At 44.2% G+C, this 16,583-nt stretch overlaps 1 protein-coding gene across 1 annotated transcript in view; it reads right to left on the reverse strand.

The window, feature by feature from the left end:
- myo3b (myosin IIIB) overlaps positions 1-16,583 on the reverse strand; it is a 548,412-nt gene that overhangs the window by 461,660 nt on the left and 70,169 nt on the right. Inside the window, exons 4-6 of the mRNA XM_078227705.1 lie at positions 9,809-9,913; positions 9,493-9,592; positions 8,494-8,570 (exon numbers count right to left, since the gene is read on the reverse strand). Coding sequence (XP_078083831.1) covers positions 8,494-8,570; positions 9,493-9,592; positions 9,809-9,913 — 282 coding nt within the window. The remainder of the gene's footprint in view (positions 1-8,493; positions 8,571-9,492; positions 9,593-9,808; positions 9,914-16,583) is intronic.

Consider the following 16,583-nt stretch of genomic DNA (forward strand, 5'->3'; position numbering starts at 1 on the left):
TATTGACTTATTAATTGTATGAAAGTGAAACCAAGCTTACATAAATTTAGTAGAGTTCTTTGAGGTTGTAATGAGCAGTGTGGATAAAGGGGAACCAACAGATGTAGCATATTTGAATTTAAAGCATTCAATAAGAGCTCGGCGTGCTATGGGTAATACATTAGCACGGATAGCATATTGGGAATGGCTGTATTTGCACCAGTGGCAGTACAGAGAAGGTTCACTAGGTTGATTCTGGGGATCACAAGGTTGTCTTATGAGGAAACAGAGAACAGGTTGGGCCTATACACATTGGAGTTTAGAAGAATGAGAGATTATAAGATTCTGAGGGGGCTTGACAAGATAGATGCTGAGAAGATATTGCCCCTTATGGGGAAATCAAGAACTAGGGGACACAGTTCCAGATTAAGGCATCAGCCATTCAAGACAGAGTTCATGAGGATTCTTCTTTCAGAGAGTTCTGAATCTTTGAAATTCTTTACCCCAGAGAGTAGTAGAGGCTGAATCATTAAATAGATTCAGGGTTGAGACAGACAGATTTTTGAACTATAAGCAATTTATAGGTAACAGGAAGGAAAGTGGAGTTAAGGCCAAGATCAGATGAGCCATCCTCTTATTGGCTAATGGGCAGGCTCAAGGGCCGCATTGGCTTACTCCTGCTCCAGTGTTAATTCGGGTTAGAAAACCAGTGCCGGTGGAAATCGGCTCACAATTTTCCTGCATTTAGTCATTTTTTGGGAGAGGAGCAAGTTTTGTACTGATTCTGAGAGGGGAAGGGCATAAACATGCTGGCAAGCCCAGCTTTGCGTTTTTAAAAGGGCATCCCAATCTCAAAGTGAAATTGAAGACCCCTTCCCTCCCCCCATCGACATCGGGAACCCACCACTGAAGGCATGAGATTTCTCCCTTCCCCAACACGTATTGCCGGCCTGATCGCCCCCCGCTCCGAAAATAGATTGACGGCATTACGTCCCAATGGGTCCTCCTTCATGCTTCCCCCTTCATTCTCCGTGCTCTTCATGTGCTATCCCCTTAGACCCCGCCCTCTTGGCATTGGCAGGTTGCACGTTGGTACTGCAGGTTGGCACTGCCAGGGTGCCAGTTGGCCCTATCAGGTGGGCACTGCTCAGGCATATCCCCAATTACCCAGGGGCTTGAATGGCCTCTGAGCCCCCTAGTGTGGCCATCACACCTGGTCTCCACCTGTGGAGACTGGAGGTGATCTGTGCCGGGTCGGAGAATCCTGGGAGCAGGGAGCAGGCTTGAAATCGACTGAGCATATTTAAATGAATATTGAGCGGGAACTATATTACTTCTGGTAAATGCGCTAGTCCCCCCACCCCCCCCCCCCCCCCCCCCCGATTCTCCGACCCCACACAGCCCCATGATCTGCACCAGGCTCAATGCAGCCTGAAAACTACCCCTCCTTATGTCGGTTTAAATGCTGTCTCAATCACAAGTCATGAAGGCTATCGAACGTGTTGCTAAGAAACTCAGCACAATTAATTCATTTTGAAATGCAATGACGTGCAAGCAATTATTATATTTACAGTATGTTTTTTTTGCTCATCTATTTTGTGTAATACAAAACAGATGGCACCTTTACAAGAAATTCAATTGCTATGTGTATTAAATCATTTCTGATTACAAAATTAAAGCTGCATTATGAAAGATAATAAATGGTTTAATGCTGAATTTTGTTTATAGAAACACTTCATGGTGAACACAGTTGATATTGGGATTTCAGAGTGCTTTTCAAAAGAATCCACATTAGTAATTAATGACTAAATTCAAGAGATAAAATAGGGGTTCATGTATAGCATTAGAAAATTGGCTTAAAAACAAGAAAAATGTAGGTATGTAGGTATTCAGCTTTCAATTGTTTAGCAGGTATCCACATTTAACTGCATCGGCTAGAAATTTGCTCAGTTACACAAACCAGTAAAGTCCTATGAAATCAGGTTGTTTGCTCTCCTATGTCCATGGTTCCATGCCATTTTTAATGTATATTAATGATTTAGCCATAATTCCTATAGGCTAAATGTCAATATCTTCAAGTGTTATTATTAAAATAGAGAGTCAGTAAGAAAGTGGGGAAGGGAGGTAGGGGATGTGGATACCTGCTAAATCATCATTGTTAGAGCAAAAAACCAGAAGAGGAAAAGAGCAGCTTTAAGCCTACCTACCTGGAAGGCAGTTAAAATTGCCCTTGGGACTTGCCTGTCAAGATCCCACCTACTTCCCACAAGTTCCAATCTGAACCTACCCCTGCTGAGCAAACTAGATGGACACTCTCCGGATATCAGCAAGGTTGTTCTTTAAATATGCAGATCGGGCTCTGATGTTACTCAGGGCTCAACTGTTATATTAGCCAGAGGTCTCCTGAGGTATTGGTGGCAAGTTGAAAAGAAAAGTAATTGCAGGAAATTCTCTGGCTATGATTGGATAAGTAGGAGTGGAACCACGCAAGGTCTGTACTACTCAGCTGAACAATGGAGGAAAGGATTGAGAGGAGGATGATGTAGTCAACCAAGTTAAAGGTCACAGATAGGTTGAGAAGTTTCAAGGATAATGCATTACAATCGCAAAGGATATTATTTGTGACTTTAATTAAGGTCAATTCAATGCTGTGACAGGGGCGGAAATCTTACTGGACAGGTTCAAACACGGAGAGCAATACACACAAGGAGTGATGAAAAGGTGGCAGTTTGCAATATCAGAGGACCAACGGGTGGATTTGTTCAAGAGGGGCTGATGGTGGCAGATTTTGCCAGTACTAATATTGCTGCTTATGGGCTGCATGCTGTTTGGGAGGGCCATAAATTCATTGTTCCACTGCCACTGAGTTCTTAAAGGAATTGTACACTTTTCAAAGGTGACTTAATGGTCAATGCATTACAGGTAGCATCACAAAAGCCAGAGCACACTGGTACAGTCATTGGAGGTGCTAACAGAGCAGATCTTGACACACAATCGAAGAACTGCAAGAACAGAAGAAACATAGGAAATAGAAGGAGTAGATCATTCAGCCCGTCGAGCCTGCTCTGCCATTCAATTAGATCATGACTGATCCTCTACCTCAACCTCAACACCATTCTCCTACAATGTCCCCATATCCCTTGCTATCTTTACTATCTAGAAATCTATTGATTTCTGTCTTGAATAACCCACCGTCATATCTGGATGCTATATTGAAAAGATGCCCAGCACCTCCACCCACTGCTGGGATGTCCCACGGTTCAGGGTCGTTAGAAATCTCCATCCTGAACTCTGGAGGTAGTCCCAATCATTCTTCAGGTGAGTTTCAACTTCTGCATGTCATGTTGTTGCAGATGTGTTCTGGACTGGTGTGTTTTCCCACTGGCATCACAGAGAATCGGGCTTGGCGGGGGGAGATTTAGTTCAGGCCTTCATCTGCATCCCATTTGCAAATCAGTTCAATGCCAGCCACCAGCTGTTTTTCTGATCCACCTCAGCAGGCACCAGCAGAAAGTTCTCATTCTTCTAAACTCAAGACAATATAGGCCCAATCCCCTCGATCGCTCCCCGTAGGACAATCCTATCTTTCTTTGGGTCACTGGTCCTACTATCATAGAAAGAAATCATAGAAACCCTACAGTGTAGAAAGAGGCCATTCGGCCCATCGAGTCTACACCGACCACAATCCCACCCAGGCCCTATCCCCATATCCCTACATATTTACCCGCTAATCCCTCTAACCTACGCATCTCAAGACACTAAGGGGCAATTTTAGCACAGCCAATTAACCTAACCCGCACACCTTTGGACTGTGGGAGGAAACTGGAGCACCCGGAGGAAACCCACGCAGACACAAGGAGAATGTGCAAACTCCACACAGACAGTGACCCAAGCCGGGAATTGAACCCAGGTCCCTGGAGCTGTGAAGCAGCAGTGCTAACCACTGTGCTACCGTGCCGCCCTTATAACTATGTTATAAGTTCTTATAACTATGTTATAAGTTCCTAACTCCAAGAATGGATACTGTTACCAACATCATTGGCAGAAGGAAGAAACACGACAGGAACTTCACCCATCCAATTTTGTATTCATCACATAACAAAAAGGATAGGCAGGCATTACATTTTTATCAATTTGTCATTCAAGGGTGGGATAAAAGGCCCCTGTAATGTAAGCATTCTCATTTTATTTGTGATTTTGCTGCTGTTATATTTCTGAATTTTGCCAGATTTCCTTTCAATTGCTAGCTTTCTAAGCTGGTTCACCTATAAATCTGTGCCAAAGTTCTAACAACCTAAATCAGCCTGTACAAATAATGAGGAACATTAATGTTTATAAATTGGCCTTGAAAATCCATGGCCATTTAGCATACTGCCTCTGCAATTATATAGGGTCTGGGTGGTGGAGTTGAGCCAAGGGTCAGGGTTCTCTGATCATCAGACTCCCCATGACCCAGGCCATCATTATGACCCAGTACACAGATACTACAGGTTTATCATCGGAGGTGAGCCACCTGACCTAGCAGTAGATATAGAATTTGACCAAATCCTTGAGTAATTAAAAACAGGTTTTGAAAAAGGATTCTCTTAAAGAAAAGAACAATCTGACTTTGTTTGCAGCTCCCAGCACCCAGTCCCTCACTTCACCCCCTACCCCCACCTCCCCCACCATGGTCACTAGTCCTTGCTGCACCACCTCAGCCAGGCAGTTCAGAACTGCTGCAATAGCAGGTAGATCAGATGCAGACTTGATGGCATGGGTGTCTACCATGTTGTAGCATTCTGCTCTGGAGTTCAGTAAGCTTTGGGTTCAAAACCCAAGAGAGTTGAGTACGTGGGCTTACAATTGCAACGAAAGCCCTAAGAGAGTGCGCCACTGTCAGTGGTGCCAGTGTTCAGGTGAGATGTTAATCTGAAACCATGTCTACCCTCAAATGGATGTATAAGATTCAATATTGCTGGTCCATGGGAGCTTGCTGTGCATAAAGTAGGTGATTTGCAAATTTTCCATATTGCAGCAGCAGCAATTACACTTCAAAAAGCAGTGAGGCATTCTGGGATGTCCTAAAATCATTAATTTTAAATGAAAGAAACCCTCTCCCCAATTCTTTTCCCCCTCCCTCCACCCACAGCTTCCTCACTGCTGCCAGAAAATTTAGTTGGATCAGTAGCAGATGCTAGGCAGGACCTATAGATTTTCAAGAATTTTCAATTCTGCTGTGTACTCTGTTTCATGAAGACGTGGCTCACTCCTGCTACACCAGACTGTGCCCTACAACCAGACGGCTTCTCAATCCATCGAATGGACCGTACAGCGGCCTCAGGCAGGGCTAGGGGAGGTGGGGTCTGTTTCCTAATCAACACCTCATGGTGCCTAGACATAGCAACACTGGCAAGTTTCTGCTCCTCAGACCTAGAATACCTGATGCTAAAATACCGCCTCTACTACCTTGCGCGGGAGTTCACCTCCATTACCCTGACGGCAGTTTACATCCTACCCCATGCGGACATGAAGATCGCGCTGGATGAAATATACACAACTACGAATAGCCTTGAGACGAAACATCCCGAGGCCTTGTTCATCGTGCTGTGGGACTTCAATCAGGCCACGCTCAAGAGCGTACTACCAAGTTACCACCAACACATCTCCTGTTCCACCAGAGGCCCAAATATCCTAGACCACTGCTACACAAATATCAAACATGCCTACCGCATTATCATCCGCCCACACTTTGGCAAATCAGACCACAAGGCTGTGCTTCTGCTCCTGGCTTATAAGCAAAAACTGAAGTGGGAGAATCCATCAAAGAAAGTCGTGCAATGTTGGTCGAGGAATCAGATAATCTCCTACGGAACTGCTTGGAGTCAGTGGACTGGTCAGTATTTAAAAACTCTGTGACCAGCCTGAACGAGTACACCACTACAGTAATTGACTCCATTAGTAAGTGTGTAGAACACTGTGTGCCAAAGAAGCAAATCCGTGTGTTCCCCAACCAGAAACCATGGATGAACAGGGATATCCACTGCTTGCTGACGTCCAGGTCTGAGGCGTTCAAGTCAGGCGGCCCTGACCTATACAAGAAAGCCAGATACGATCTAAGGAGATCCATCAAAGATGCCAAAAGGCAGTACCGGACAAAGCTAGAGTCTCAGCTGCACAGACTCCCACCGACTACGGCAAGGTCTGCAAGACATAACAGGCTACAAGATGAAGGCATGTAAAATCGCCGGCTCCAACGCACTCCTCCCTGATGAGCTCAATGCATTCTAAGCCTGTTTTGAGCAAGAGGTCAGCGTGAGCATGCCCTCTACCCAGGAAGCCCTAGATGAACCTGTATCTGGGGTCACCATTCTCCAAGGTCAACCCACGGAAAGTGACTGGCCGAGATGGGGTACCCGGACGAGCACTCAGATCTTACGCAGATTAGCTGGCGGGGGTATTCGCAGTCATCTTCAACGTCTCTTTACAACAATCTGAGGTCCCTATCTGCTTCAAGAAGATGACCATCATCCTGGTACCTAAGAAAAAACCAAGCAGCGTGCCTCAATGACTGTCGTCCGGTGGCTCTGACATCCATCATTATGAACTGCTTCGAAAGGCTAGTCATGGCACGAATCAATTCCAGCCTCCCAGACTACGTGGATCCACTACAGTTTGCCTACCGACGCAACAGATCCACAGCAGAAGCCATCTCCCTGGCCCTGCATTCAACCCTGGAACACCTAGATAACAAAGACACCTCTGTCAGACTCCTATTTATTGACTGCAGCTCAGCCTTCAACACCATTATTCCCACGAAACTCATCTCCAAACTCCGTGGCCTGGGCCTCAGCTCCTCTCTCTGCAACTGGATCCTGAACTTCCTAACTCATGGACCACAACGAGTATGGATAAGCAACAACACCTCCTCCACAATCACCCTCAACACCGGTGCCCCACAAGGCTGTGTACTCAGCCCCCTACTATACTCCCTATACACCCATGTCTGTGTGGCCAAATTTCCCTCCAATTCGATTTTCAAGTTTTGCTGACGACCACCGTAGTGGGACAGATCTCAAACAATGACGAGGCAGAGTACAGGAATGAGATAGAGAATGTGGTGAACTGGTGCAGCAACAATAATCTCTCCCCCAATGTCAACAAAATGAAGGAGATTGTCATCGACTTCAGGAAGCGTAGAGGAGAGCAATGGGGACGAAGTAGAAAGGGTCGAGAGCTTCACGTTTTTAGGTGTCCAGATCACCAACAAACTGTTCTGGTACCCCCATGCTAACACTATAGTTAAGAAAGCCCACCAATACCTCTATTTTCTCAGAAGACTAAGGAAATTTGGCATGTCAGCTACGACTCTCACCAACGTTTACAGATGCACCATAGAAAGCATTCTTTCTGGTTGTATCACAGCTTGGTATGGCTCCTGCTCTGCCCAAGACCGCAAGAAACTACAAAACGTCATGAATGTAGCACAATCCATCACGCAAATCAGCCTCCCATCCATTGACTCTGTCTACACTTCCTGCTGCCCCAGCAAAGCAGCCAGCATAATTAAGGACCCCATGCATCCCGGACATTCTCTCTTCCACCTTCTTCCATCGGGAAAAAGATACAAAAGTCTGAGGTCACATACCAACCGACTCAAGAATAGCTTCTTCCCTGCTGCCGTCAGACTTTTGAATGGACCTACATTGCATTAAGTTGATCTTTCTCTACACCCTAGCTATGACTGTAACATTACATTCGGCACACTCTCATTTCCTTCTCTATGAACGGTATGCTTTGTCTGTATAGCGCACAAGAAATAATACTTTTCACTGTATGCTGATACATGTGACAATAATAAATCAAATCAAAGGCATATTTCAAAGCTACTGTATACAGATACTATTGAGTCAGTAAAGGTTTTAGTCAGGGTCAGTTCATTGCTGAAAAGCCACAGTATTAACATCAAATTTGTTTCCGTGTTGCAGAACCTATCAGCTTTTCCACTTGAAGTTAAACTGAAGTTACCAAGTCCTGCGGGGGGGGGAACCACTGAACCTCGCATCCAACTTGTTCCCATCCTAGCCCAAATTGCCAGGCCAACCTGAAAGTGCATTTCATGCTGGGCAGGCCTTAATCAGCACCCAGCATGAAAATGCATCGAGAACGTGACTTTACCGACTTTGTGCACACACCAAGCATGAAGTTCAGGCCATTGTTTCAATACAAGAAAATTTGGGAAAGTTTGAGCTATCTCAAATTAACTGGCCAGTTGATCAACAGCAACAGCACAAAGCAACCTTGAATTGACAGTAATTGGTCATTCTGCCTCAGGCAAAAAAACACACCAATTATCAATGAGACATGCTCATATGCATAGTGCTTTTGCTGTTGCTATCACAAAATAATGTGAGCAGGACTCAACATTACAGTTTGCCAATGCCATTCCTAACCTATTCATGTTCCCTTTCTTAGCACTATTTATACTACAAAGTTCAGAAGCAGATGCAAGTAGCAAGTTAAAACCCAACCCACCTCAGGTGCCATCCAAAAGGGTGTGCCCACGGATGTGTTTCGACGTAATCTAGCATTTGTAAGCTTAGCTGAGACACCTATTTAACAAAAATGCAAAGATTAATGTCTTGATTCAAAAATAAACATATTGTAAAATATCAGAAGTGAAGTGGTTAAAATACTCACTTTAATGCTCATTGTTGATTTGCAATCCCACCACAGGCAGATATTTAAACTTACCAACCATCTGAGAGTTTCAGCATCTCTTGATAACTCTCTTTATAGCAAAATATTTCACCAGGGTAAAGAAAAGAAACCGACACAGACTAACATATCACATAAGCAGTACATAGAACTGCAGTGACGATGGTTGTCATGGAGAAAAATCAGCCTCACAGGAGGAGGACATGTAGAGGTGAACAGCCTTGTGTGTTTGTTACCTTAAATTAGTAAAATGCAGTTATTACTAATTCTCCAAGGCATTTTTGTTCTATATTTTCGCACTTTGAACAATTTACCTTCGGGAGCTCAGCAATTAAATGGAACAGTTATATTTGGTGCCGAGTCTGCTTTACCTTCTGCACAGAGGGACTAGTATTGCCTTGGGCTATTCAGTCATTTAACAGAGAACCATCATTCCTTTTCAGCTGCAAAAATATCAAGCACCATGATGCAAAATAACAAAAACTGCCATGAAATAGTTTGCTGTAATTGTACCATGAAGCTTGGCAACACAGTCAAGTAAACAGAACACATTTGGTGGCATGTGTAAGAGATGTTTTATTCATCATTTTATTTTAAGAACAGACAGTTTCCATCCAACATTCTTGAGCAGACAGATTATTTGGTAACAGTTCCTTAGGTACTCCATCTGTTAAATTCAATCCTCTGACACAAAAAGCAAAATATACTTTGCCTGTGGCATCACAGAAAAGCTCACACTGTCTAAGCAGGCAATAAATTGCAGCCCATGGCTAAAAATGCAAACTTCAGAGAAAATAAATGGAAAATAGACATTACCAAAGTCAACCAGCTTGATTCCTCCTTCTGTTGTCAGGAGAATGTTGTTGCCCTTGACATCACGATGAATGATTCTGTTGTTGTGCAAATGTTGAAGACCCTACAGAAAATGTAGAAAGTTCAAGTGGAATTATACGGAAACAATTATTCTTTATGAAATATCTTAATTAAGTTAATCTGATATGCATGATGAAATGCTCAGTAACTGTACTGCACTATACTCTAAGCACAAGTCCATTTTCTCTAAATACTATTCCATAGAAAGAAAATATACGCAACAGAGGACAGATACGCTCTGTTGTCATTTAGTTCTTACCAAAAGTGCCCCATACAAAATGTATGAGATTAGTGCTTCATCCATGCTTTCACCGTGCTTCAGTAGATTTGTGATGAGTTCAGTGACAGAACCTCCATTGCACAGCTGTGAAAGAGTCAGAAGCATTTCTATTAGTTAGTAAAGTCATTTCATTTTTAAATTTTCATTCTAGCACATGACAGAAAAATGAATATTAAACAAGAAAAATGCTGGCAAAATTGCATAAAAGGTAAAAATCAACTTACAAAGCAAGTTGATTTCATTTTAACGAAGAAAACATCCCAGATAAAACTTTTTTACCAGAGTACAACTTTGTTACATATTGTGAAATGAATGTAGTGTTTCAATTTTTGTTCTCATTATATAAAAAATAGCACCTCGTGATATAATTGGCACAGCAAAACAGATTGTCAAATGACTCTATTACACTTGGTAATATTACAACAAGGTAGTATTGCTACATAACCTAAAGAATCCAACAATTCCAATTTTCTTAAACTGTATTATTCAAAATGATGTACTAGGGCAGCACAGTTCATTAATACACTGAAATATGGAACCACAGAATAGCAAGTCATCAATTTGGCTTCCATGCCACTGAGTTCCAATCTCACGTGTAGCACTCTTGAAGTACCACATGAAAGTCTGGTGCTTCCCATGAAGAAAAAGGAACAATCATAGGAGGAATTGTCCAAGGTGACTACAATATGAATTGGGAGCAAGGCACTTATTTCCTGTCTCATCGAAGTAGAACAAACAATTAAAGAAAAATAAATACCCGCCCCATATAATCATTTTTCAAAATAATAAAATTCCTTCATACACCACAGAAGTCCTGTTTGTTTGTTTTAGAGCCACTGGCCTGAATTTTACCAAACAGGACAGATGACCCAATGTTGGGGATAGGCGAATGGGGGTCGACGGCAGCACCAAAAGGCCAGTGGTGGAACTTCCGCACCGCTTTTAGAGGCACATGAGCAGCAAATCAGACAGGCTAGTAACACAAGGAAAAAGGAGATCTACAGCAATGGAGGAAACTGAAGAATAGCTGCATCGAGAGCAAGAGTCCCTTCATGATGCTGAAAGAAATGTCAGAGGTAATAGCAGATGCGTTAGTGGTTATTTATCAAAATTCGTTGGATTCTGGGGTAGTGCCGGCGGATTGGAAAACGGCTAATGTTACGCCGCTGTTTAAAAAAGGAAATAGACAAAAGGCGGGCAACTACAGGCCGGTTAGCTTAACGTCTGTAGTTGGGAAAATGCTGGAATCCATCATTAAAAATGAAATAGCAGGCCATCTGGATAAGAATGGTTCGATTAAGCAGACGCAGCATGGATTCATGAGGGGAAAGTCGTGCTTGACAAACTTGTTGGATTTTTATGAAGATGTGACTAGTGCGGTTGACGGAGGGGAACCGGTGGATGCGGTGTTTTTGGATTTCCAAAAGCGTTTGATAAGGTGCCTCACAAAAGGTTGCTGAAGAAGATTGGGTCACACGGAGTTGGGGGTAGGGTGTTAGCGTGGATTGGGGATTGGCTATCCGACAGGAAGCAGAGAGTCGGAATAAATGGGTGCTTTTCTGGTTGGCGGATGGTAACTAGTGGCGTGGGAACTGGGATCTCAACTATTTACCATTTATATAGACGATCTGGAGGAGGGGACTGAGTGTAGGGTAACAAAGTTTGCAGACGACACAAAGATAAATGGAAAAGTGAATCGTGTGGAGGGCGTAGAAGGTCTGCAGAGAGATTTGGACAGGCTGAGTGAATGGGCGAGGATCTGGCAGATGGAGTATAACGTTGACAAATGTCAGGTTATTCACTTTGGAGGAAATAATAGCAAATTGGATTATCTAAATGGAAAAAAATTACAACATGCTACTGTGCAAAGGGACCTGGGGGTCCTTGTGCAACAGGTGCAACAGGTAATCAAGAAGGCAAATGGGATGTTGGCCTATTTCGCAAGGGGGATAGAATATAAAAGCAGAGATGTCTTGCTGCATCTGTACAGGGCATTGGTGAGGCCGCAGCTGGAATACTGTGTGCAGTATTGGTCCCCTTATTTGCGGAAGGATATATTGGCCTTGGAGGGGGTACAGAGAAGGTTCACCAAGTTGATACCAGAGATGAGGGGTGTTGATTATGAGGAGAGATTGAGCAGATTGGGTTTGTACTCGTTGGAATTTAGAAGGCTGAGGGGGGATCTTATAGAGACCTATAATGAAGGGGCTGGATAGGGTAGAGGTGGAGAGATTCTTTCCACTTAGAAAGGACTTAGAGCTTTCCACTTAGAGCTTCCCATCCACTCTATACTTAAGGCTGATTCCAGCAACACTGTCCTGGAAGGCATCATTCAGCATGGCAGTAAACATCATGCTGAACAGTGTGGGTGCGAGCACACAGCCCTGTTTGACACCATTGGTGACTGGGAATGCCTCAGAGGATTCTCCGCCATCCAGTACTCTGGCCATCATGGAACTGGCGTACCATCTGAATGAATAATACTAGTAACTCCTGATCAAGGGGAGGATCCAGAGATTGATTGATGAGCAGCTGTTTCACTTAAATCATGTCTTTCCCTCAGGTACAGATAAGGAACAGGCCAGGGCTCCTGCCCAGAGGATGCAGCTCCATTTCAAGGCACTGCACTCCAATGCATCCTCCAGCAGCAGAGACACAGCAAATTGGCGGTCTTTGTTACACGTGCAGAACAGATGGCACAATCTGCTGAGCACTGCACAGACACACAGGATGAGGTAGCGCAGGTAGGTGCAGCTGTGACCACTTCCCCGCAGAGTGAGGGGAAGCCCAGCAATATTAGCTTCAGGCAGAAGGCAAGCTTCCGGTGTTATCAACAAAACAGCAGCATGAAATGTGTGAACACCCATCTGAGTTTTCAGAGGCAGTGCAGTTCCATGCGCCAAAGTCGGAGCTGTTATCAATGCCAAAAGTGGCACCATTATCTCTGGCATGCAAATGCATGGTATCATCCATTTTGAAAGTGGTGACCCTCATGGACAGATACATGGAACATAGCACCACAGACGCATGGGGTGAACAGATCTCCATAGCATGGCCCACATCCCTGAGATGAATGAAGTGATGTGTGGGTGAGTTGGGCCGGCCACACATCTCCCCACTGCTAAGAGCTGAACCACTCCAGACAGCGATGGGTGTGCACGTGGAGCTTAAAAGGACTGAAGATAGGCAGGCTGAAGGCAATACGGGTTCCTCTCAAAGTGCTTTAATTACTGAAGCCAGATCCTTGGCTTCTTTGATAACTTGGACAAGCATTTGGGAATTCACTCGGTGACGATTGTATAATTAGAAACCTTTAATGTTTAACAATAATTAAAGATCTCAACATTCAATGTATAAAAATTTGCTTATTTATTTTTATGCGACAGTTGATAGATTCAGATGTAGAATCAAACAGATGGATGATATGTAAAAGTGAGTGTCTCATGAACAGCTTTGTTGACAGAAGGCATAGTGCTGACAGGTGCAGAGATGTAAGGATCTCTCTGATGGAGGATCAGCAAGGCTGCCTCTGGGAGAGAACTTGTTGACTTGGTGGCTCCTTGTACATGTGAAGCTTCTGCTGATCGGAGAATAGTGAGGCTCCCAGCCACACGTCAGTGTTCTGTGAGCTGGGTCACACAGTGCCATCATATGGCATCTTCTGAAACATCTCATCCTCATTCTGCTCCACTAAGGATGCAACTCCCTCCTCTGGTTCCAATGCTACTCCCTTCTGCAGTATCAGATTGAGCAATGTATAGATTATAATGACGACAGAAAAACTTGACGGTGAGTTTTGCAGAGCTCCTAAGTGTCTATCGAGGCATGTAGATCACATCTTTAAAAGAGTAATGGCCTGTTCGATGGGTGGCCCTTCTAGACATATGGCAGTGGATTATGTATTGTCTACCAGTGTGTTAGGTTTTGTACTGGGATCTATAGCCATGATTTTAGTGGATACCCCTTGTTCCCCAGGATTCAGTCATGAGGGAATTTGGTGGCCTGAAGAGCTGCGGCAATTGGAACTCACTAGGAATGTAGATGTTACGGCAGCTTCCTGGAAACCTTGCTCACACAAGTATGATTCATTTATGGTGGTCACAGATGACTTGAACAGTGAGGTAGTGGAACCTAATCTGTTCACAAAGGTGCCTGGCTGCTCTGCGGAGGCTTGATAGCCACATGGGTACAGTTAATGACCCTCTACACCTGGGGCAATCTGCCCTGACGTTGTGAACTTCATATATTGGTCAGCTTGATGGTACGTGGCATCCGTTATGTTTTAATGAGCCACTGTCTGTAAATGCCACACAGATTCCCAGAAGATCCCTAGGATGAACCACAGGTGTTAAAGTTGGGTGCCAACATCAGATTTAAGACTACAGGCATTGGGTGTCCACCATTCCCCACTGTCATCAAATCTTGATCTAACATACCACACAGCATTTGCCAGGAGAAGCACAGTCTTCATAAACATTGGTAATCAGACACCTCAATGAAATGGCACCTCCGACTTGTATACCATTTGAACTGGGTAGCACATTATGCAACCAGGACAGCCCTCTTGCCCCCAAGTCCCTGTCCAGGTTCAACGGTTTCCTCAACCAAGTGGAGCATCCATGGCCGCTGCACAGCCTCCTATGGGCGGCACCGTGGTTAGCATTGCTGCCTCATAGTACCAGGAGCCCGGGTTTGATTCCCAGCTTGGGTCACTGTCTGTGCGGTATCTGCACGTTCTCCCCTTGTGTGTGTGTGTTTCCCCCCGGTGCCCCGGTTTCCTCCCACAGTCCAAAAAATATGCTGGCTCGGTGCATTGGCCCTTCTAAATTCTCTCTTTGTACCCGAACAGGCATCGGAGTGTGACAACTAGGGGATTTTCACAGAAACTTCATTGCAGTGTTAACGTAAGTCTACTTGTGGCACTAATAAATAAATGGCTGCATCTCCATGCCACTCTTCTTCCCCCCCCCCCCCCCCCCCCCAGCATTTCACTTTAGCCCCACCCTCTGCAGTATTTCCACACTTGATTATGTTGCTTCTTGAAGACACAGCCTACAGAAAGCTTCACTCACAGTATGACTGCCAGTTCCTGCCACAACTCAACTGCTGCTCAGATCTCACCTCATTTGTGTCAATAACCCACTTAAGGTTCAGACAGTTACCAGAGAGAGAGAGGTGTATTGAGGTACAGCTGGATGTCGACAATGTACATGTGAAAGCTGATGCTGTGTTTTCAAGAGCTGTCACTGAGCGGCAGCATGTAGATGAGAAATGGGGGGAGGCATCATGTGATTGCAGATTTGATTTATTGTCACATGTATTGGGATAGAGTGAAAAGTATTGTTTCTTGCTCGCCATACAGACGAGGAGAGAAGGAATGGAGAGGTTGCAGAATATAGTGTTGCAGTTAGATAGGATGTAGAGAAAGATCAGTTTAATATAAGGTAGATCCATTCAAAAGTCTGATCCCAGCAGGGAAGAAGCTGTTCTTGAGTTGGTCCATGTTCTCAGACTTTTGTATCTTTCTCCCCGACAGAAGAAGGCGGAAGAAAGTATGTCCAGGATGCGTGATTGAAAATGCTTCACATTTTCTACTCCTTATCTAGGGCCTAACACTATTGTGACAATTTGTGTGGACCTAAAACTGATTACAAGATCTTTAATCTTAAACCCATTACCCTGAAAGCTGAAAGGATAGGAATGAATTGTGCTTAATGGAGGGTTAATACTTTCAAATAACAAAGATACTGTAAGGTAGACAATCTGGGGGAGACATTTAGACCACAAGATATAAGAATAGAATTAGATCATTTAGCCCATCGTGTCTGCTCTGCCATTCAATCATGTCTGATATGATTCTCATCCCCATTCTCCTGCCTTCTCCCCATAACCCTTGATCCCCTTATTGATCAAGGACCTATCAATCTCTGTCTTAAAGACACTCAATGACCTGGCCTCCACAGCCCTCTGAGGCAATAATTCACCAGCCTCTGGCTGGAGAAATTCCTTCTCATCTCAGTTTTAAAGAAGTGCATAACCTCACACTTTCCCACATTGTATTCCATCTGCCACTTCTTTGCCCACTCTCCTGTCCAAGTCATTTTGCAGGCTTCCTACTTCCTCAACACTATCTTTCCCTCCACATATCTTTGTATTATCCATAAATTTAGCAAGCATGCTCCCAGTTCCATCTTCCACATCATTAATGTATATAGTGAAATGTTGTGGCCCCAACACTAATTTCTGTGAGACACCACTAGTCACCAGTTGCCATCCTGAAAAGGACCCCCTTATCCCCACTCTCTGCCTTCTGTCTGTCAACCAATCTTCTATCCATGCCAGTACCTTGCCTCTCACATCATTGGCTCTTAGCTTATTTAGCAGCTTCCTGCAAAGCACCTTGTCAAAGGCTTTCTGGAAATCCAAATAAATCCCGTCCACTGGCTTTCCTTTGTCTAACTTCCTCGTTACCTCCACAAAGAATTCCAACAGGTTTGTCAGACATTACCTCCCTTTGACAAAGCCGTGCATTTCCAAGTACTCCGCAATTTCATCCCTAATAATGGACTCCAAGATCTTACCCATGACTAAGGTCAGGCTAACTGGCCTATAATTTCCCACCTTCTGCCTCCCTCCCGTCTTAAACAGGGATGTTACAGAGCCTTTTTCCAGTCCTCTGGGAACTTCCCTGACTGATTCCTGAAAGATCATCACCAATGCCTCCACAATCTCCTCAGCTATCTCCTTCAGAACT

Source organism: Mustelus asterias, chromosome 14 (genome assembly GCF_964213995.1).
Source record: "Mustelus asterias chromosome 14, sMusAst1.hap1.1, whole genome shotgun sequence".
Lineage (NCBI taxonomy): Eukaryota > Metazoa > Chordata > Chondrichthyes > Carcharhiniformes > Triakidae > Mustelus > Mustelus asterias.